At 35.4% G+C, this 21,552-nt stretch overlaps 1 protein-coding gene across 1 annotated transcript in view; it reads left to right on the forward strand.

Moving 5' to 3' along the window:
• The window catches only part of LOC132554418 (gamma-aminobutyric acid type B receptor subunit 1-like), a 167,997-nt gene that overhangs the window by 138,801 nt on the left and 7,644 nt on the right, over positions 1-21,552 (forward strand). Inside the window, exons 5-14 of the mRNA XM_060218737.1 lie at positions 1,694-1,759; positions 13,739-13,930; positions 14,893-15,041; positions 15,797-15,902; positions 16,197-16,260; positions 16,991-17,068; positions 18,084-18,234; positions 18,737-18,869; positions 19,913-20,020; positions 20,709-20,913. Coding sequence (XP_060074720.1) covers positions 1,694-1,759; positions 13,739-13,930; positions 14,893-15,041; positions 15,797-15,902; positions 16,197-16,260; positions 16,991-17,068; positions 18,084-18,234; positions 18,737-18,869; positions 19,913-20,020; positions 20,709-20,913 — 1,252 coding nt within the window. The remainder of the gene's footprint in view (positions 1-1,693; positions 1,760-13,738; positions 13,931-14,892; positions 15,042-15,796; positions 15,903-16,196; positions 16,261-16,990; positions 17,069-18,083; positions 18,235-18,736; positions 18,870-19,912; positions 20,021-20,708; positions 20,914-21,552) is intronic.

Genomic DNA, 21,552 nt, shown 5'->3' on the forward strand with positions numbered 1-21,552 from the left:
ATATTACCAGATAGCCCAAATAAGTGTGTATATAAGAGGTCAAGCCATTATGACCATGGCGACCCTTCATTGATTAAGTGATTTCCTCCCCGTCTTCTTTATAATCTTTTTGATAATCAATACAACTGTGGATTTGCTGAAAATGTGATGTGTGGTTGTAAAGACTTGATTGCTAATAGAAAAGAATCATATTTCACTTACAGTATAATTATGTCCCCCAAATAGGCGGGGGGACATATAGTGTTTGCTCCGTTTTTTATTATTATTATTTTCATTATTATTCTTATTTTTTCCACTTTCTTCTGCCGGTGAGGTTTCCGACGCGTTTCTCAAAAACTATTACATGGAATTTAACAAAACTTTACACACATATTCATACATGTGAGGCGGAGTGCAGGCCACTTGAATTTTTCCAATCGGTCATCTGTGGTCAAAATTTGGTCAAATTTTAGATATTGTCTGATTTTCGTGAAAATTGGTATACATGTATTAGGTGGCACTAGGAGCAAAATGATGAAATCCATTTTTCATTCGGCCATCAATCGGTCATCTGAGCAGTCAGCTGTGGTCAAAATTCGGCCAAATTTTAGATATTGCCCGAATTTCGTGAAAATTGGTATATATGTATAAGGTGGCACTATAGGAGCAAAATGGCATAGTCCATGTTTGACATGACTGCAGGTCTGATTATTGTGATCATTTACTGCTGAAGGGGTCGTTTGGGGGACATTTGTAATGGTCCCCATTACAATTAGTACTTGTTTTCCATGGTCCCCAAATCTCAGCGATTGTGTCTCAGAATGTGCTCAAAGCAAATTCCCACATTTTCAATTTTTAATGAGGAAATAAAAAATTATTGTAAAGTTTACAGTGTTAAGTATGAATTAACTATCTCACCTTCTGAAAGGATAAGTGAGCTTATGTTGTGATGCGACGTCGGACGTCCAGTTTTAACCTTTCTTTTTAATTAATTTCTTCTCAATATCTAAAAGGATCAGGATATTGGGTAAGGAACATGCTGAGATGAAGGGCTACTAAATGTGTTTATATGAAAGACCTTGACTCATTTTCAAGGTTACAGGGGTCAAGTACAATAATAGATAAACATGGGACCTGTATGTTGAGATATAGAGCTACTCATTTTGTTCAAATGAATTACCTTAATCCATTTTCGATGATACAGTGGTTAAATTTGTGAAAACTTTAAAAAAACATCTTCTTATGAACCAATAGGCCTAGGGTCATGGTATTAGTCTAGTTTAAAGTTTGGAAATTGGCTTTCAATTTCACAGAAATTGATTGAACTGACAAAGCCTTTTTTTAAAGCTGTAGAACAGGTGAGCGATTCATTCCCATTGAGCTTTTTTTAAATGATGCAGTTGAAAAATATGTTATTTTCCTCTTTCTCCACCAATTTTTTATTCAGTGACAAATTGTAAATACTACAAAGGTTTTGTTTTATAATGGTTTGTTTTTTTCAGTTTTATTCATATTTGTTGTTATTTTCATGTTCCCATTTTTTTGCAGATCTGGAAACTCTCGAAAGTAGTGAAAAAAAGAATCCTTCAAAAATAATACCTTTTTCAAAAATTTTAATACACATGTATAAACTTCTACAACTGATAATGTTTCCAACTTCCAAGTACTGTTGCTAACATCTATCATACTTACACCTTCTTTCTTGTCATTTCAGAGACAAGATGCACGAATAATTGTTGGAGTATTCTACGAGAACATGGCTAGAAAAGTATTTTGTCAGGTAAGGGTATCAGTGCTGTATATTGATAGGTGATGTTTCTGTTTCATATTACTGATGTTCTAAGGACCATGAGATGTAGATGTAATGTTTAAGAAATAAGATTAGATTACTGAAAATTAGAAAGAAATACAAATTTGAAACACCATTGTTTGTCATCTAAATTGACTTTTGATCTATTTGATGAAATCAGACTGCCCTTTAGGTCTAGCTATTCTCACCTGAAAAATTCAGAAAAACAATTAAATTAATAGAAATACTATGATAATGTATTAAATAATGAATTGTTTGTGTATACAGAGCATTAGAATTTAGAGAAATAATTTTACACTCCCTGCAGTTAAGTGAGTAGGGCTGGTTATATAGTTATTCAATAAATGTCTTGATAAATGCCTTGTATAGAGTGTAACTTTCTGAACCATAAGATGTTTAAATCATCTGACCAAAACGGTCAGGATAACCTGTGGTCATGGCGTTTTCTTCATCATCTTGCACTCTCTGCCATCTGTCGTGCATAAACTTTCCATTCAAATGACTTCTACAAGTCTTAGTCTTCTTGGTCCAGTCTAACATTATAATTATCGTCGTGGTTAAATCACAATTAATTCAGTGTTCAGTATAAAATACATGGTCAGTGGATTGTACTGTTCTTGGATAAAAGTTAAATCAGACCCAGATATTATTAGGAACTGATGATGTCACTCAGGTTTATCGGACAAGTACGTCATACTTGATAAGTTGTAATCATGAATCAGCTGGGCTCTTTGTAATGTCTAGCTGTATGTATCTGTAAGGGTGTATCATAAAGGTCTACATGATGTGACATGCTGTGCATGTACTTTTATTTATTTATTTCTTGCTTAATGATAAAGTAAGTAAATAAAGTGTGTTTATTACCCTTAATATTTGAAATTATTGTTATTGCACGGGATGTCATTACACAGCAGTCATCATAAAATTCATATTACTGGTGTCAGGATACTCCTTACTACTGTAGTTACTATTATTTACTATTGAGGTTACTCAACTGTGACGATGCATTCATACACCTGTAATGCATGTGCTGTTCCCAGGATAAGTCAGAAAACTGGTTAGACCAGTGTAGGCCAGTGTATGTATTGGGTGTTTCTCAGGTAAGTTGAGGAACTTGTGCTGAGCATGCACGTGCCAGGTATGTACTGTATTGCCAGAGTACTATTGGGAGGGCTGTGTGCATACTTCCAGATGATGTTGGCTTTTGGGGAGCCTAGGACTGGTGTCTGTCCAGTATGACAATTTAATTAGCTGGGTGCTAATGGTAGTGTGCCTGTAAATAGTTTTTCTAAGCTGTGTGCTTCGAAGCTGTGTTTGTCATTGACTGTGTGTCCATGGGACTGTAAGCTGTACTTGGGCTGTGTGCCCTCTACTTTATCCAGGACTGTGTGTCCAAGCGGCTGTGTGCCATGTCTTTGTAAAATAGGACTCTCCTTGGGGCTGTGTGCCATATTTCTGTAGGAGTGTTCCAGATGAAGCTACCTTGGAGTTGATGTAACCTGGTAATGTGGTACTGAAAATACTTGGGCCTCCTTGATGAACAATGTGACCTTGTGTTGACCTTGCCCGGGTTGAGGAGACCATTTATACTGTGACCTCTATAAACGGAAGAGGATGGAGTTCCAAGTGTAAACCGGATTATGAACTGTGTTTAGGTTCCGTGTATAGGTATAGTTTAGCATATCTGAGAATAGGGGCTTAAGGGTTTTGGGAGCTAAGGTATGAGAGGTAGTGACGTGTGCGACGTGGATATTAGTGTTTTCTGTAAATGTGTTAATTTGTTTGGTTTGTAAATAAATGTGGATATTGTTGGCACATCTTAGTTGGTTGCTGGTTTTTTACCAATTTGGACATCCTTACATTACCATACCTCGTGACAACTGATACTTTATACTTTATCCATATCTTACTTATACTTTATGTCTATATCTTACTGATACTTTATACTTTATCCATATCTTACTGATACTTTATACTTTATGTCCATATCTTACTGATACTTTATGTCCATATCTTACTGATACTTTATACTTTTATGTCCATATCTTACTGATACTTTATACTTTATGTCCATATCTTACTGATACTTTATACTTTTATGTCCATATCTTACTGATACTTTATACTTTTACTGGTACTTTATCCATATCTTACTGATACTTTATCCATATCTTACTGATACTTTATCCATATATACTTTATACTTTACTTTATACTTTATGTCTATATCTTACTGATACTATACTTTTATGTCTATATCTTACTGATACTTTATCCATATCTGTCCATATCTTACTGATACTTTATCCATACTTTATACTTTATGTCCATATCTTCTTACTTTGATACTTTATACTTTACTCTTATATCTTACTTTTATGATACTTTATACTTTTATGTCTTTATATCTTACTGATACTTTATACTTTATGTCTCCATATCTTACTGATACTTTACTTTATGTCCATATCTTACTGATACTTTATACTTTTATGTCCATATCTTACTGATACTTTATACTTTTATGTCTATATCTTACTGATACTTTATGTCCATATCTTACTGATACATATCTTACTGATACTTTATACTTTTATGTCTATATCATATTACTGATACTTTATGTCCATACTTTGTACTTTATACTTTATGTCCATATCTTACTGATACTTTATACATATCTTACTGATACTTTATCCATATTACTGATACTTTATCCATATCTTACTGATACTTTATACTTTATGTCCATATCTTACTGATACTTTATGTCCATATCTTACTGATACTTTATGTCCATATCTTACTGATACTTTATGTCCATATCTTACTGATACTTTATGTCTATATCTTACTGATACTTTATACTTTTATGTCCATATCTTACTGATACTTTATACTTTATGTCCATATCTTACTGATACTTTATACTTTATGTCTATATCTTACTGATACTTTATCCATATCTTACTGATACTTTATATATTTATGATACCATATCTTACTGATACTTCCATATACTGATTTTATGTCTATATCTTACTGATACTTTATACTTTTTATACTTTATACTTTATGTCCATATCTTCTGTACTTTATACTGTCCATACTTTATACTTTATGTCCATATCTTACTATATCTTACTGTCATACTTATACTTTTATGTCTATATCTTACTGATACTTTATGTCCATATCTTACTGATACTTTATACTTTATGTCTATATCTTACTGATACTTTATACTACTTTATGTCTATATTTATGTCTATATCTTACTGATACTTTATACTTTATGTCATATCTTATATCTTACATATCTTACTGATACTTTATACTTTATGTCTATATCTTACTGGTACTTTATACTTTTATGTCCATATCTTACTGATACTTTATACTTTATGTCCATATCTTTACTGATACTTTATACTTTATGTCCATATCTGATACTTTATGTCCATACTTTATACTTTTATGTCCATATACTTTGATACTTTATGTCCATATCTTACTGATACTTTATACTTTATGTCCATATCTTACTGATACTTTTATTTATGTCCATATCTTACTGATACTTTATACTTTTATGTCCATATCTTACTTTTATGATACTTTATACTTTTATGTCCATATCTTACTGATACTTTATACTTTATGTCTATATCTTACTGATACTTTATGTCCATATCTTACTGATACTTTATACTTTATGTCCATATCTTACTGATACTTTTATACTTTATGTCCATATCTTATATCTTTTACTGATACTTTATACTTTATGTTTATATCTTACTGATACTTTATACTTTTATGTCCATATCTGATACTTTATACTTTATGTCCATACTTTATACTTTATGTCCATATCTTACTGATACTTTATACTTTATGTCCATATCTTACTGATACTTTATACTTTTATGTCCATATCTTACTGATACTTTATACTTTATGTCTATATCTTACTGATACTTTATACTTTATGTCTATATCTTACTGATACTTTATACTTTATGTCTATATCTTACTGATACTTTATACTTTTATGTCCATATCTTACTGGTACTTTATACTTTTATGTCCATATCTTACTGATACTTTATCCATATCTTACTGATACTTTATACTTTATGTCTATATCTTACTGATACTTTACACTTTTATGTCTATATCTTACCCCAGCTGTAGGTCTGTTCTAATTATATGCATCACTATTACACAAATAATCTGTTTTCAAGGCTTCCTTGTTGTAGTTACATTTTGAAACAGTCCTCTTGTCACAGACAGATCTATACATAGCTTTTACAGCTCATATATCTCTTATTTGTCAATATCAGATTTTCTGCTGAAGTGTCATCTGGTTTATTTTCTAAAAATGTTGGTTTTCTCACTTTAACTTCATTTTCAGTCAACCCAGTAATAAGATGAAATGACATCACCGCAGGGTAAAATCATACTCACCATGTACATCAGTCAGTGTTAACTTCCTTTCCTAAAAGTCAAAGCCAAAAGCATATGAAATATGAAGGTCAGAGAGTACATTTTTTAAACCTTTTTTTTTCAAATTATGTTTTGTGTAATTAGTTTGGCACAATGTTTTTGAAGAGTGTTTCTGTCAAATTTTGATGTTATATATAAAAAGACAACGTGCCAAAATGAATTTATGTTAAATATCTACTCATGCTGAAGGATTATTTTTCTCCTTTATTTGCTCAAAACAAATTAACCTTATTTCTTCTAATGCAGTTAAATTTAAAATGAATACATCAATATTATGATGAATTTATGCTTGTGATTGCCTCAAAGTTTTAAATCTAATTGCAAAATCAGCAATTAAACAATTGTGTCATTAGACCAAATGCATGAGCTTTGGCTTTGAACAGGCATACATCATACGTTCATCAATATTTTAAAGAATTAAAGAAGTAACCAAAAAGCCTGGAATCAAAACCTTTGTCATGAAATATGCAGAAATGTTTGTTGACAATCCATCAAACTGTTACTTTGTCTGAATGTTTTCAGGGCAGCTGCACCATAAATTTTTTATGCCGTGTTCATTTTGATCTTGAAATGTGGTGCCCTGACATCTCCATGTTCTGTTTGTATTACATTGTACTGCCAAGTAGTGTACACAATTTACAAGCTAGTTGTGTTAGCATTGAGAAGGGGATTTCTACCATTGCCTTGAACTGACTGTAAGGTCGAAGTTAGATTGTCCGATACGGATGAATGATCTGTTTAAGGTCACACTGACCAGACTTGGCAATGTCACGTCCAGTTTACTCATGTCAGTGTTTACAAGTATGTACAACTGATCAGCAATATCTATTCCAGTAATATATATAGAGATTTTTAGCCCACCACCATCATCTGCGTCCGTGGTCTTTCATCCATCTGTCTGTCCGTTCATCCGTAAACAATTTTTGTTATCACTATTTCTTGAGAAAGTAATGGATGGATCTTTCTCAAATTGCATATGTAGGTTCTCCTTAGTCCCTAGTTGTGCCTGTTTGATTTTGAGACTGAAAAAAAACACCAAAATGACCAACAGGCAGACATCTTGGATTTTTTTTTAATGAAGATTGTTATCGCTATTTTTTGAAAAGTAAAAAATAGATCTCTCTCCAATTTCATATGTAGGTTTCCCTTGATCTCTAGTTGTGCCCATGTAATTTTGGAACTGATCAGAAAAATAAAATGGCTGAGAGGGGGCCATCTTGGATTTTTACTTTGAAAGTTAGTTATTGATATTTCTTGAGAAGTACTGGATGGATTTTTCTTAAATTTCAAATGGTTTCCTTTGGTCATTAGTTGTGCCTAATTGATATTGGATCTGATCGAATAATGAAATGGCTGACAGGCAGCCTTTTATTTTAACTTTGAAAGGTTGTTATAGCTATATCTTGAAGTTCTGGGCGGATCATTTTCAAATGTCATATATAGGTTACTTTTGGTCCCTAGTTGTGCCCATCAAATTAGGGGCTGATGCCTAAAATGAAATGGCTGACAAGCGGCCATCATTGATTTTGACTTTGAAAGATTGTTATCGCTATTTCTTGAGAAGAATTTGATGGACCTTTTGTAGATTTCATATGTAGGTTCCCCTTAATCCCTATTTGTGCCAGTTTGGTTTTAGGACTGATCAGAAAAACGAAATGGCCAGAAGGCAGCCATCTTGGATTTTGACTTTGAAAGTTTGTTATTGCAATTCCTTGAGAAGTGCTGGATGGACTTTTCTTAAATTTCATATATAGGCTTCCCTTGGTCCCTAGTTGTGCCAGTTTGGTTTTATGACTGATCAGAAAAACAAAATGGCCGACAGGCAGCCATCTTGGATTTTGCCTAGTAAAGATTGTTATTGATATTTCTTAAGAAGTACTGCATGAATATCGCTCAGATTTCATATGTGTGCTTCCTTTGGTCTCTCCTTGTGCAGGTTTGATTTTGGGACTGATCAGAAGAAACAAAATGGCTTCCAGGCGGCCATTTTGGATTTGGCAGGTAAAGGAATGTTCAAATGACTTATCATTCAGAGCAAAAACAGAGAAGAGAAAAGAAGGGAAAAGATCCAACTTTCAAAGAGCATATAAAGATCAAACAATAGTGGGCGCTATGATCACTCTGGGATCTCTTGTACACTGATGATACTTATTCCAAATCTTCAAATCTGAGTGATTAACCAGAGTACAGTTTAGGGTGTAAAAATTCCCTCAGTTGATGGTATGCACAAGTTAATATCTCTATCCAACCAGGTATATTATGTTTTTTGGATGCAGGAGACACTGTGGTATCAGTTTGGCTATAGTAGACATGATGCGAATGTGCGTGTAGGAGAAAATGTGTGGTTTGAGTGTGGCTATGAGACATGATGTGGTGTCAGTTTGGCTAAGAGCGATATGATATGAATTTGAGTGTAGGAGACATTATGTGGTGTCAGTTTGGCTATAGTAGACATGATGTGAGTGTAGGAGACATGATGTAGTGTCAGTTTGGCTATGAGAGACATTATGTGGTGTCAGTTTGGCTATGAGAGACATGATGCAGTGCGAGTTTGGCTATGAGAGACATTATGTGGTGTTTTTTTGGCTATGAGAGACATGATGTAGTGTGAGTTTGGCTATGAGAGACATTATGTGGTGTCTGTTTGGCTATGAGAGACATGATGTGGTGTCAGTTTGGCTATGAGAGACATGATGTAGTGTCAGTTTGGCTATGAGAGACATTATGTGGTGTCAGTTTGGCTATGAGAGATAGATGTAAATGTGAGTGTAGGAAACTTTCTGTGGTGTCAGTTTAGCTTTCCATCTATATAGGTTATGGTGTCCTTTTCATGTCCAGTTTTTACGTGCATGTCTGAGATATAATTAGTACCTCCAGACATGTCTAGGGCTGTAAGGAACCAAATACTGAAGACCTAAAATGACCACAAAACCCTGGAATTATATTGTCTTCACTCAAATTCTCAAAGTATAGTTAGCCTCGCAGCATGGGGTCAGGATTTTTCTGAACTTCTTTTGTTGGCTTTCTTCTTCCCTTTGTATGAGAATTACAGAATTTCTGATAACATATTCCATATATTTGCATGATATGGAAATGTCATTCTGGATTGAAGGAAACTATCCATCACGCCCCAGATCTGCCTTGAAAGTTTTCTAGTTCATCAAACACGCCAGATTTACATAAATGACCCTAGACACATCCCATGTAAATTGTTCCCAAATGCAATTTATGACAAAGATGGACATGAATTCATATAAGTATGCTCAAAAGTGAACATAGGATTAAGAACCATCTTCCTTTGAATATAACATCTGACTACGATCTACTAAGGTAGTCCTTTAAAGTCTTATTGTGGTGTGACTTTTAGATTTTTATTTAGTGTTATTCCAGTAAAACTGATTGACTTTTATTGTTTTTGTTATGTATAGCTAGTCTGTTCTAATTTTCTGTAATTGGTCAAAAATTTTGCCTTTACTGTAAACATACATATTTCAGTGGCTGAATAAGTAAAGCACTTTTCACGCTCAAATTATTGTGATTTAGTAGTGCTCATTGCAGTTTCTCTAGGTCATTTATAATGAGCAAAATTAGCATATTTCAAACTCCTGACGAATTTAGGTGGGAAGGAGGCATCATTGCTTGAATTAATTAAAAAAAAAATGCGGATTTAAACTTCATTTTTTCTTTTTAAAAAATCATGGCTGACATCTTGGTGTATTTTGCTTTGTAACATTTCTGGTATGCCATCAAATTACCTTATGGTAAGAATAAAAGGCAAAAAATGCCTCCTTGTACTGATGTCTAATGAATCACACCTGTGTTGTTTTTTCTGTAAGAAACAGGTCAACCAATAGAATTACTCTTGATGTGAACACTATCAAATGATGTTCTGGAGTCTAGATATCAAATGCTATTATATTGGTTCTCCTGCATGTACAGTTTCAACTGTGTGTTTTTGGGAAAGGATTCAAACAATACACAGGTTTTTTGTTTTCTTTTGCGAAATTTCTCTTCCTGAGAAATTTATTTTCAATGGGCTCAATCTCATGTATTTTGAAGAAGAAAAATCACTCTTTCATTGACATTTGTGTGAATAAATATAGCTTGATCAATTCACTTAAAATGATTTCGACAGACTTATAAATTAATGGATTAAGAGTACTCAAGAAATTATCAAAATTAACGACCTGATAGAAATGACTGTTTATAGAGTTGTCATGAGTGGGTTTGTTTTCTTGATATAATATGTGGATAAAATATTTCTCTACCTATTTTTGTATTCTAACCCTGGATGCATTTTCATTTCTACAAGTCCTGCATATTTTTATAAAAGGGGGTGTACTGTTTGCCAACAAGGAATTCCCAATATTCTGAAACATTTTTAGGAGATTCATTTCCTTAGAGTTTTAACAGTAAGATATTTCAACATCACAATTGTTTATCTCTTTTTGACTTGATAGATTTGGTGAGTTTCAGATATTCCAGAAAAGATCTAGAACACAGAAGAAATGTGAAATTTTATGGCCACAGTTTCAATTCCAGTTTTATGTCTCTTTTCACTCAGGTCAAAATATTCTGAGAGATTCAGAAGTGTAGTTGTCCCTTCTGTCGGTTTATTTATGTTCTTAGCCTACATAATTGATCTGTTACTATCTATTGTCATGCTACACTGTAAGTTATGAGGTTCCAACTAAGACTGTTCGTTTTTTGTACCAATTTGCAAATCTAAGATGGCCCTCCAATCTTAAAGCACAGCGTGTCAGTGGTTTTGTAGAAGGCCACTTACACCAGGAAATCAGATTACTTTTCAATAACTTTCAGGTAACTTTTTTGGTTTTTTGTTGTAGTTAAATAAAGAATGTAACGTTAGAGTTAACCTTTCCGTATACGAAGTTAATCTTTGCCGAAGCTATAACCTTGCTTCTTGAGACCAGGTGGATTTTTATTTCATCTAATTATCCACAGACTTATCATTACATACACTAAGGAGGTGGTGTACCACCTGCATAACAGACATCCATTGCGCTGTGAATGTGTGTAATCAGCCCTCTGTCTGACCTATCAGTGTAGACTGTTGCTATTACTTATCACCCAAGTACACCGGCCATCTCTATATACCTAACATTGAGGAGGCCAAGGCAACCACCTCTATATACCTAACATTGAGGAGGCTAAGGCAATCACGGGGATAACCTTCAAACAGTTTGTGATTGATTGTTTGACCTTCTAACAGACAGTAGATTGAGGATGGCATCATTTGAATATGAGGTTTTATCATGATAGCACATGAATCAAACACTGGTCTTGGTTTCATCAATAAAGGCATGTGATGATTAAGTTAAGATAATGACACATGGTGGCATCAGCTAGCCCAGAAATTCTGACTTTAATGTAATAAATTTCAACACTTAGTAATTACAATCAATCACATAGCACATGCTATATTTTGTTTCCAATATCTTAAATGAAATGAACACAAGAAAGTTTGTTTTTTATTACTTTGAGTAATATGACGTTATTAAGGCCTATCTCGTCACCACTGGTAGCCATCGTGATTAGAATTGTCAAAAATTTGATAAATCATCGTTTAGTTGAAATCTTTCTGAAATTAGGTTTTGCCTGTTAAGTTGTGTGTGCTATCAGCTGCCCCTATGTCATTAAGTTTAGCTTTATTCTGGAGTAATCAGAAATATCTGCCTTCCATCAATTAGAACCACTCACCAAATCTTTAACAGATTCACAATCACTTAATCAACAGTGTCGGTGGCCACTGACAACTTCCTTTCTGTGGAACAAACCTCAGCTAACCACATTTTTTCTACTGAATTTCTCACCGTGGCGAAATTTCACAATTTCACATTGTGATGACATGGTTTTATCAACAATTTTTGACAGTTAAAATTATCAGTGTGTGGTTTATTATATACTTTTTACCAATAAAGATTTTAACCTGATTTTTATCACAAGCTTATATAAATATTTCATATGAAATATTACAAGCATTCGATGGGTTTTATCAACAATTACCTAAGTGACAGTGTTGTATTTAACTGTTATGCATTAACAAAATATTGGATTATAATTGTGTCAACTAACCTTTGATAAATTGCTAAGCATGAAAAGATTAATTCACTCGTGCTAGAAAAGCTGAAAAGACAAGCCTGATAACCATACAACACAGTACATACAACACATTCATTCTATATTTAGAAATAGCCCTGGAATCTGCCCTTTCCCCTAGAATATTTAATTTTCAAAAACAAAAATATACATATAGACCTGCAATAGAGGCAGCAGAGGTCTCTACCTATAAACTACATATGCTCCGGGATTGAAGAGGAATTAATATCAATGTGCAAATGCATATGGTTTTGAATGCAGTTGATCCCTTCCCCAGGGGACATAGACCCTGGGTCATTCCAAACAAATGTTTGAGATCCACTACTTACAGCATAAACAACTTAATCTGGACACAAGACAATGGATATTTTAGAATTACCCTTTCAGGATTTACCCTTGGCCTAGAAATTTAGTCCCTGGGCCATAACATTTAGGATCTATATGTATGACAATGATGTGTCCAGGGGTCTGACTTATGCTCCCTAGGGGATTACTGGTACAACAAATAATGAAAATGGTACTATGGTCATATACAGTTGCTGGGCATCAGACAAGGGGTTACCCCAGTACTATGGTCATATACAGTTGCTGGGCATCAGACAAGGGGTAACCCCAATACTATGGGCATATACAGTTGCTGGGCATCAGACAAGGGGTGACCAAAATACTATGGTCATATACAGTTGCTGGGCATCAGACAAGGGGTTACCCCAATACTATGGTCATATACAGTTGCTGGGCATCAGACAAGGGGTTACCCCAATACTATGGTCATATACAGTTGCTGGGCATCAGACAAGGGTTGACCCCAATACTGTAGTGATATACAGTTGCTAGGCATCAGACAAGGGTTGACCCCAATACTGTAGTGATATACAGTTGCTGGGCATCAGACAAGGGGTGGCCCCAATACTATGGTCATATACAGTTTATGGGCATCAGACAAGGGGTTACCCCAGTACTATGGTCACATACAGTTGCTGGGCATCAGACAAGGGGTTACCTCAATACTATGGGCATATACAGTTGCTGGGCATCAGACAAGGTGTTACCCCAATACTATGGTCATATACAGTTGCTGGGCATCAGACAAGGGTTGACCCCAATACTGTAGTCATATACAGGCGCCGGGCATCAGACAAGGGGTGGCCCCAATACTATGGTCATATGCAGTTGCTGGGCATCAGACAAGGGGAGTAACTGTGTATGCTGCAATGGACTTGGTCGGCTTGACTCTGAAGATCTGATTTAATCCAAAATTGTGTTTAATTATGTGCAAACATATCTTAGTACTATAATATACATTTGATAACTTTGCAGGCCTATAAGGAAAAGTTATATGGGAAGAAGTATGTCTGGTTCATCATTGGCTGGTATCCAGACAACTGGTACAAGAAGTATGATCCCAAGGTCAATTGTACTGCTGACCAACTCAAGGAGGCCCTGGAGGGCCACTTTGCCACTGAGGCTGTAGTCCTACACCAGGAAAATACTGCTACACTCTCACATATGGTAATATAGTGTAGACATTCAGAAATGTCAATTTATACATTGTGTCAAAATTTTTTTATGAAAATATGATGCTTTACTTTACATGTCCAGGTATGACTGTACCATACTGTACTACTGGGTTATTGATGCAGGTGTGTCAACACATTTTCATTCAAGTTCAGCTAAATATTTTCAGTTTCAGAACAAAATGTACACCAAAACCAAAAATGGTGATACATGTCTGTGGTATAAAGATCACCTTATCGTCAACACTGTTATGTTAAAGTGTGGAGACAAAGCATTTATTACATTGTAAATCTGAGCACTGTTTGACATTTAGCATTTTACAGTTTTGTATCTAAGACAACATTACATTGCATGTTAAGATAAAACCTGGTAACAACATGAACACTAGATACCCATTAAATATACCCAATTTATAACAAGTCGAAGTCATGTGATTTTATGATTTTTTATCTATTTAGAAACATTTTCATCATGTTGGTTATATATATTGAAAAGATGATTATATATCACAACCTGTTAGAAAATTAATGTGACATTTTGATAACTATACTGTTTCCTTCATCAGAAGAGTGTGATTGTCTGAAATGTAACAAATATTTTCTGTGATATAAGAAGAATTATTCAACGAATTTGATTTACTATTAATGCTCTGCTTCAATGTAACATGACAATTTGTAAAGTGGTATGACACTCCCTACCCATGATGATTTGTGTTTCTGAAGAAGCTGGATGAAACACTTTAACATCATTGCTCTGGATGGCATGTAAAACACCTCTAGTATGTTGTTTGATGAATTAGCAACCATCAGATACAAGGAGTCCCAGCTTCAAAATGAACCTGGCTGTTCACAGGTGATAAACCCAAAAAACAAACTTGTAAAAGTGAGAGATATGGAATACTGAGAATAAGACAGTTGTTACTGCTGACTTTTGAGATATCAATCTTGTTATTGTAGACTTCTCAGGAGTTTAAAGACAGACTTGACTTGAATCTTAAGGAACGAAACTTCACAGATATGTCCCAGGTGGATGGCTACCCAGAGGCACCCTTTGCCTATGATGCTGTTTGGGCTCTTGCACTTGCCCTCAACAGAACCAGCATGAAGTAAGTCTTAGAGAAAGTTGATGCTTAAACATTCAGTAGTCATTTTGTGATAAGCTCACTAATCTACAGTGGTTTTCTGTAATCTACCACTATGGCTTTATTCTGTTGTTAGTTGACTCCTGGATTTATGTTTCTGAAGGTGAAGTTTATTTTCCTCATAAATGACCTTGACCTATTTTGATTGTTACATGGATAATATCACTTACAAAAAAAATTACAAAGTACGGATATTTGGCCAGTATGTACCGGGCTTTAACATTTGCTTTTAAAAATGACCTTCATGTGTTTTCAAGGTTACAGGAGTCAAATATTGAAATTATTTAGGAATCTTCTTCTCAAGTTTGATGAGCCCAGAGTCCAGATATTATGCCAGTTAGTACTAGAATAGAGTGCAGTAACATATCCTTGTATCAATGATCTGCAGCCTATTTGAAACATCACAAGGTTCAAATCTGTTAAAAACATCTTAAAATCATTGTAATCTTCAGAAGACTCAAGTTACTTATAATTTGCACACAGATACCTTGGATGGAGCACTACATATTTTCAATAAATAAGTTTTAACAGGGTTTATAAAACACAAAATGGTTATTTTGGCATTCTTTTCTTTACCATCCTGTGGGCCTCTTGTTCATCTTACTGAACCTAGAATGAAAATAAATCTCATATGAATGAAAGCTCATGCCAGATCCTCTATGTATTGATAAAATCCTGTTTGAAATATCACCACAAATTTTATCCTGCTCTTATTGCAGGTTGAGTAAATACAATAAGAAATTGGAGGATTTTAACTACTACAGTGAAGACATTCGTCGTGAAATCTACTCGGCCATGAATGACACCAGCTTTCTGGGTGTATCTGTAAGTAGCCAACTAAAGGCCCTAATTCTGGTAGTCTTGTTTAAAACGCTTGAAACCTACATTTGTCAGTAAAGTGCTATTTACTCATTGAACTCTAAAGATTTTGTAGAAGCAGGCATTGAATTTCTGTAAAACAAGGTCATGAAGCATGCATGAGGTTCTGCGATGTAAAATAGAGTGTCCTATGTAATTTCTTTACCGAGTTGTCAGGGTGTTTTTTTTTTTTTTTTTTCAATCACACTCCATTTCAAATATAAATTCAAAGTATTGATTCATGTTTGCATTTATTTTCAGGGAAATGTGGCATTTTCCTCGGAGGGTGACAGGATAGCCTGGACCCAGATAGAACAGATGTCTAGTAAGGCCTGACATATTCAATCCATCACTCGAAAACATGTCCCAGTTTTATCTTTAAAGTTCATCTTATAGCCTTCGTGTTGATCTTGCCAAATCTTCCATTATGCAACTTAAGTTTTCTCAGTGAGGTCAATTTCAACTTTAAACAGAACTTCCAGTCCCATTTTCCCTACATGTGTATGGGATATTTTTTTAGATCGAAATGTGAAATATCTGCATGTCACAGTTACCTGTTTTAAAGAAGAAAAAAAAAAACTCGCCCAATTGGGATCTTATGCTTGGCTATATACAGAGTTATGGTCCTTTTTCCACTGTACGTAGCTTTCTCTGCAGTATATAACTGTATATACCTCTCCCCAGTGTAAAAATTGATTATCAAAGCTCAGGGAAGACTTATTTGTGAACCAAATGTAGCTTACAATTACATATTCTGCAAAAATGAAGAAGGGAGCTTATTTGAAAATACAGTAACTGTATCTTGAAAATTATTTATAACTATTAAGTATTAAGGTCTTGTGCTATGCTTGATGCAGAACTATGGTCATTTGTTTGTTTAGAAAAGAAAATAGAAAGATGAAGTTCTACCCAGCTGAACGGTTTATTACAGCTAGTATTTAGCAGGGTGATAATCAAAAATCAAAGTTTAATGTGTGCATTGATCAATGTCTACAATGATTGTAGGTGTTGCTACTTCATGGCTACCAAAACAAAATGTGTTATATCTTCTGTAGATGGGACTTACCAGAAGCTGGGTTTCTATGACTACAACACAGATAACCTGACCTGGATTAAGAAAGAGAAGTGGATAGGTAAGGCCGTTAAGATAAATGGCTAAACCCCTTATGGCTGACAGTGAAATTCTCAATATAGTTAAACACTTTTGTGACCAGGAAAGAAAATAATTGACATATACAGTTAAACATCCATGAATTGAACTTTGTTTTTTAGAATTTCTCAATGTATTAAAGGTTTTGTCCAGTCCCGAATTTTACCCTTTTATGAATCAAGTTTTATAAATAAAACTTTTCAATGTATCAAATTCTTTTCACAGACCATAAGTTATCATAACACTGTCATTGACACCTCATGAATCAAACAAAATATTTACTTGTACTGTGCAGGTATTTTTGCCTTGTGGCAAAATTTCAAACATTTCAATGAAGATGCTACCTGTCAATTGGATTACAATGGCCTGCTATCATTAGCTCTGTGTTACTAGGTTGATTAATGACTGGACACAGATTAAAGTTGAATTGCTTACATACAAGCCACAATATTTAATCAAAGATGATGGGACTTTGTGTGATGTTCACTACTGCCATTGTGGTAATGTCATATAGATAGTTGATAGATAGTTTTTATAATATCTATTTCTGAAAAGTTCGTTGTGTAAAGGTATGGATAAAATGTGATTGTGACATTGCTTTCATTCTCTAGTCATTTTGTGTACTTGACATTGTACTCAATGTTATCTTCTTGTAATATTTTCAAAGTTTTTACAGGGGGTAAGGTACCGCTAGACCATACACTCATCAAATCAGCACCAAGAGTTGTCTCCCATGAGCTGTTCTCAATGTTTTCTTGTTGTAATATTTTCAAAGTTTTTACAGGGGGTAAGGTACCACCAGACCATACACTCATCAAATCAGCACCAAGAGTTGCCTCCCATGAGCTGTTCTCAATGTTTTCTTGTTGTAATATTTTCAAAGTTTTTACGGGGGTAAGGTACCACCAGACCATACACTCATCAAATCAGCACCAAGAGTTGCCTCCCATGAGCTGTTCTCAATGTTTTCTTCTTGTAATATTTCAAAGTATTTACAGGGGGTAAGGTACCACCAGACCATACACTCATCAAATCAGCACCAAGAGTTGTCTCCCATGGGCTGTTCTTTGCTATGTGTTTCTTCGCTGCCTTTGGAATTGCCTTTGGCATATTCTGTATAATGTTTAACTTCCTGAACAGACAACGCAGGTAGGTAATTTTTTTCTATGAAAGGAAAATTTTTCATTATATCTATAGTTAAACCTCTTTATTTTGAACCTGTATAACTGAAAAGCCACATTTGATTGGAAGCATTTCGACAGTCCCTGTTAACTTTACAGAAAACCATCATTTAAATTGAATATCTCCTTGGTTCTATCAAAGTTTTCTTGTTTTCTGGTTGAGTTCGAGATAACGAGCTTTGACTGTATCTGATAATGATTTCTGTTTCTTCAGTTAGAAATATTATGTCCACATGCTTAGTAAAGTCCATGATTACCTTGTATTTGTTTTAATCCTCATTTGAGTTGGCTGGATATTTTACATATGAATTAGAATGTTTTTAACAATAGAATACAGTAGATAATGATATATTTTATGTTTGCAAGGCTTTTGTGTTCAATATAACAAATCATTGGAAATAATACTTGTAATTACTAAAAATAATTTGATATGGAAATAAACATTTTCTCTTGTGTTTGATATTTTACAGGTGCATTGCCTACTCCCAGCCAAGTGTTAACAATGTGACAGTGTTTGGATGTATTCTCTGTCTGATGTGTATTCTGCTGTTGGGGTTAGACAATCAGTTCATCTCCCCAGAACTATACCCCCTCATATGTCAGGTCAGTATGTAACACCTCACAGTCCATCTCCCCGGATCTCCCCTCCTCTTATGTCAGGTCACTATATAACACCTCACAGTCCATCTCCCCAGGTCTCTCCCCATCATATGTCAGGTCAGTATATAACACCTCACAGTACATCTCCCCAGAACTATGCCCCCTCATATGTCAGGTCAGTATATAACACCTCACAGTCCATCTTCCCGGGTCTCTCTCCCTCATATGTCAGGTCAGTATATAACACCTCACAGTCCATCTCCCCAGATCTCTCCCCCTCATATGTCATGTCAGTATATAACACCTCACAGTCCATCTCCCCGGGTCTCTCTCCCTCATATGTCAGGTCAGTATATAACCCCTCACAGTCCATCTCCCCAGATCTCTCCCCCTCATATGTCAGGTCAGTATATAACACCTCACAGTCCATCTCCCCGGGTCTCTCTCCCTCATATGTCAGGTCAGTATATAACCCCTCACAGTCCATCTCCCCAGATCTCTCCCCCTCATATGTCAGGCCAGTATATAACACCTCACAGTCCATCTCCCCGGGTCTCTCCCTCATATGTCAGGTCAGTATATAACACCTCACAGTCCATCGCCCCAGGTCTCTCCCCCTCATATGTCAGGTCAGTATATAACCCCTCACAGTTCATCTCCCAAGGTCTCTCCCCCTCATATGTCTGGTCAGTGTATAACACCTCACAGTTCATCTCCGCAGGTCTCTGCCCTTCATATGTCAGCTCAGTGTATAACACCTAATAGTCCATATCCCCAGGTCTCTCCCCCTCATATGTCAGGTCAGTATATTACACCTCACAGTTCATCTCCTCGGTCTCTGCCCCCTCATATGTCTGGTCAGTGTATAACACCTCACAGTTCATCTCCACAGGTCTCTCCCCCTCAGATGTCAGTGTAATAGATATGATTAGTTACTATTGTACAGTCATGTCTTGGAAATCATATTTTAGTAAAAAATATGATAACTCAAACTTGAGTAAAAATATATTGTCTATAGTACCATATATATATTCTATCTGTTTCAGTTAAGAGCTTGGATGCTCTCCCTTGGTTTTACATTTGCATATGGTGGCATGTTTTCAAAAATCTGGACAGTCCACAGATTGACAACTGCCAACAAAAAGGACCGAAAGGTAACTCTAACCTGCTTCCCCAGCCACCTGTCTGTAAAGGTTTCTGCTTTTGTGTCCATCACTTTATATTTGTGAGAATTAAGTATAGAATATAATGTTGTGTTCAATTTTATACCATGTACAATGATTTAACATATTTATATAAAGGCCCCCTGTCCGTAAAGGTCAAAGGATAAGGGTACCAATGTGTCACCATTTATACAGGGGGTATTAAACCTCAATGTTAAGGCCACCTGTCTGTAAAGGTCAAAAGTCAAGGGTCCCAATGTGTTACCATTTTTATTAAATGGGTATTAACCTCTATGTCAAGGCCACCTGTCTGTAAAGGTCAAAGGTTAAGGGTCCCAATATGTTACCATTTCTATTAAGTGGGTATTGAACTCTATGTTAAGGCCACCTGTCTGTAAAGGTCAGAGGTTTAGGGTACCAATGTGTTACCATTTTTACAGTGGGTAATTAAACCTCTTTATAGAGGCCTTGAGAGACAAGTTTGACTTTATTATACATTATTGTAGCAGTCATCTATCATTACACAGACCATAATTTTATGTTTTTTGAAAAAAACATTGGAAGTTGGATGACTTTCACCAGCTATACTGACCAATAAATGAAAGCATTTCTAAGAAATGATACTGACTGACCTGAAAGCAATAACAGTAATTCTGACAATGATATTTCTAATTAATAGGTTGTGAGGCGGTGTGAATTGTTCACTGTACTGAGTGTGATATTGACAATTGACATAGCAGTGTTGACCACCTGGCAAGTACTGGACCCTCTATACCGGGAGGTGGAAATATTTGAGAAAGAAGATCCTGTAGACACAGATGAGGACATCAAACTTCAACCAGAATTAGAGCATTGTACATCCAAAAATATCTCCATCTGGCTAGGTAGGGCATGGAAACCAGACTACAACCAGAATTAGAGCATTGTACATCCAAAAATATCTCCATCTGGCTAGGTAGGGCATGAAGACCAGACTACAACCAGAATTAGAGCATTGTACAACCAAACGTATCTCCATCTGGCTAGGTAGGGCATGGAAACCAGACTACAACCAGAATTAGAGCATTGTACAACCAAACATAACTCCATCTGGCTAGGTAGGGCATGAAGACCAGACTACAACCAGAATTAGAGCATTGTACAACCAAACATAACTCCATCTGGCTAGGTAGGGCATGGAGACCAGACTACAACCAGAATTAGAGCATTGTACAACCAAACATATCTCCATCTGGCTAGGTAGGGCATGAAGACCAGACTACAACCAGAATTAGAGCATTGTACAACCAAACGTATCTCCATCTGGCTAGGTAGGGCATGGAAACCAGACTACAACAAGAATTAGAGCATTGTACAACCAAACGTATCTCCATCTGGCTAGGTAGGGCATGGAAACCAGACTACAACCAGAATTAGAGAATTGTACAACCAAACGTATCTCCATCTGGCTAGGTAGGGCATGAAGACCAGACTATAACCAGAATTAGAGCATTGTACAACCAAACGTATCTCCATCTGGCTAG

This window comes from Ylistrum balloti, unplaced genomic scaffold (genome assembly GCF_031769215.1).
Source record: "Ylistrum balloti isolate Yb309-2 unplaced genomic scaffold, AGI_CSIRO_Ybal_v1 Utg370402, whole genome shotgun sequence".
Taxonomy (NCBI): Eukaryota; Metazoa; Mollusca; class Bivalvia; order Pectinida; family Pectinidae; genus Ylistrum; species Ylistrum balloti.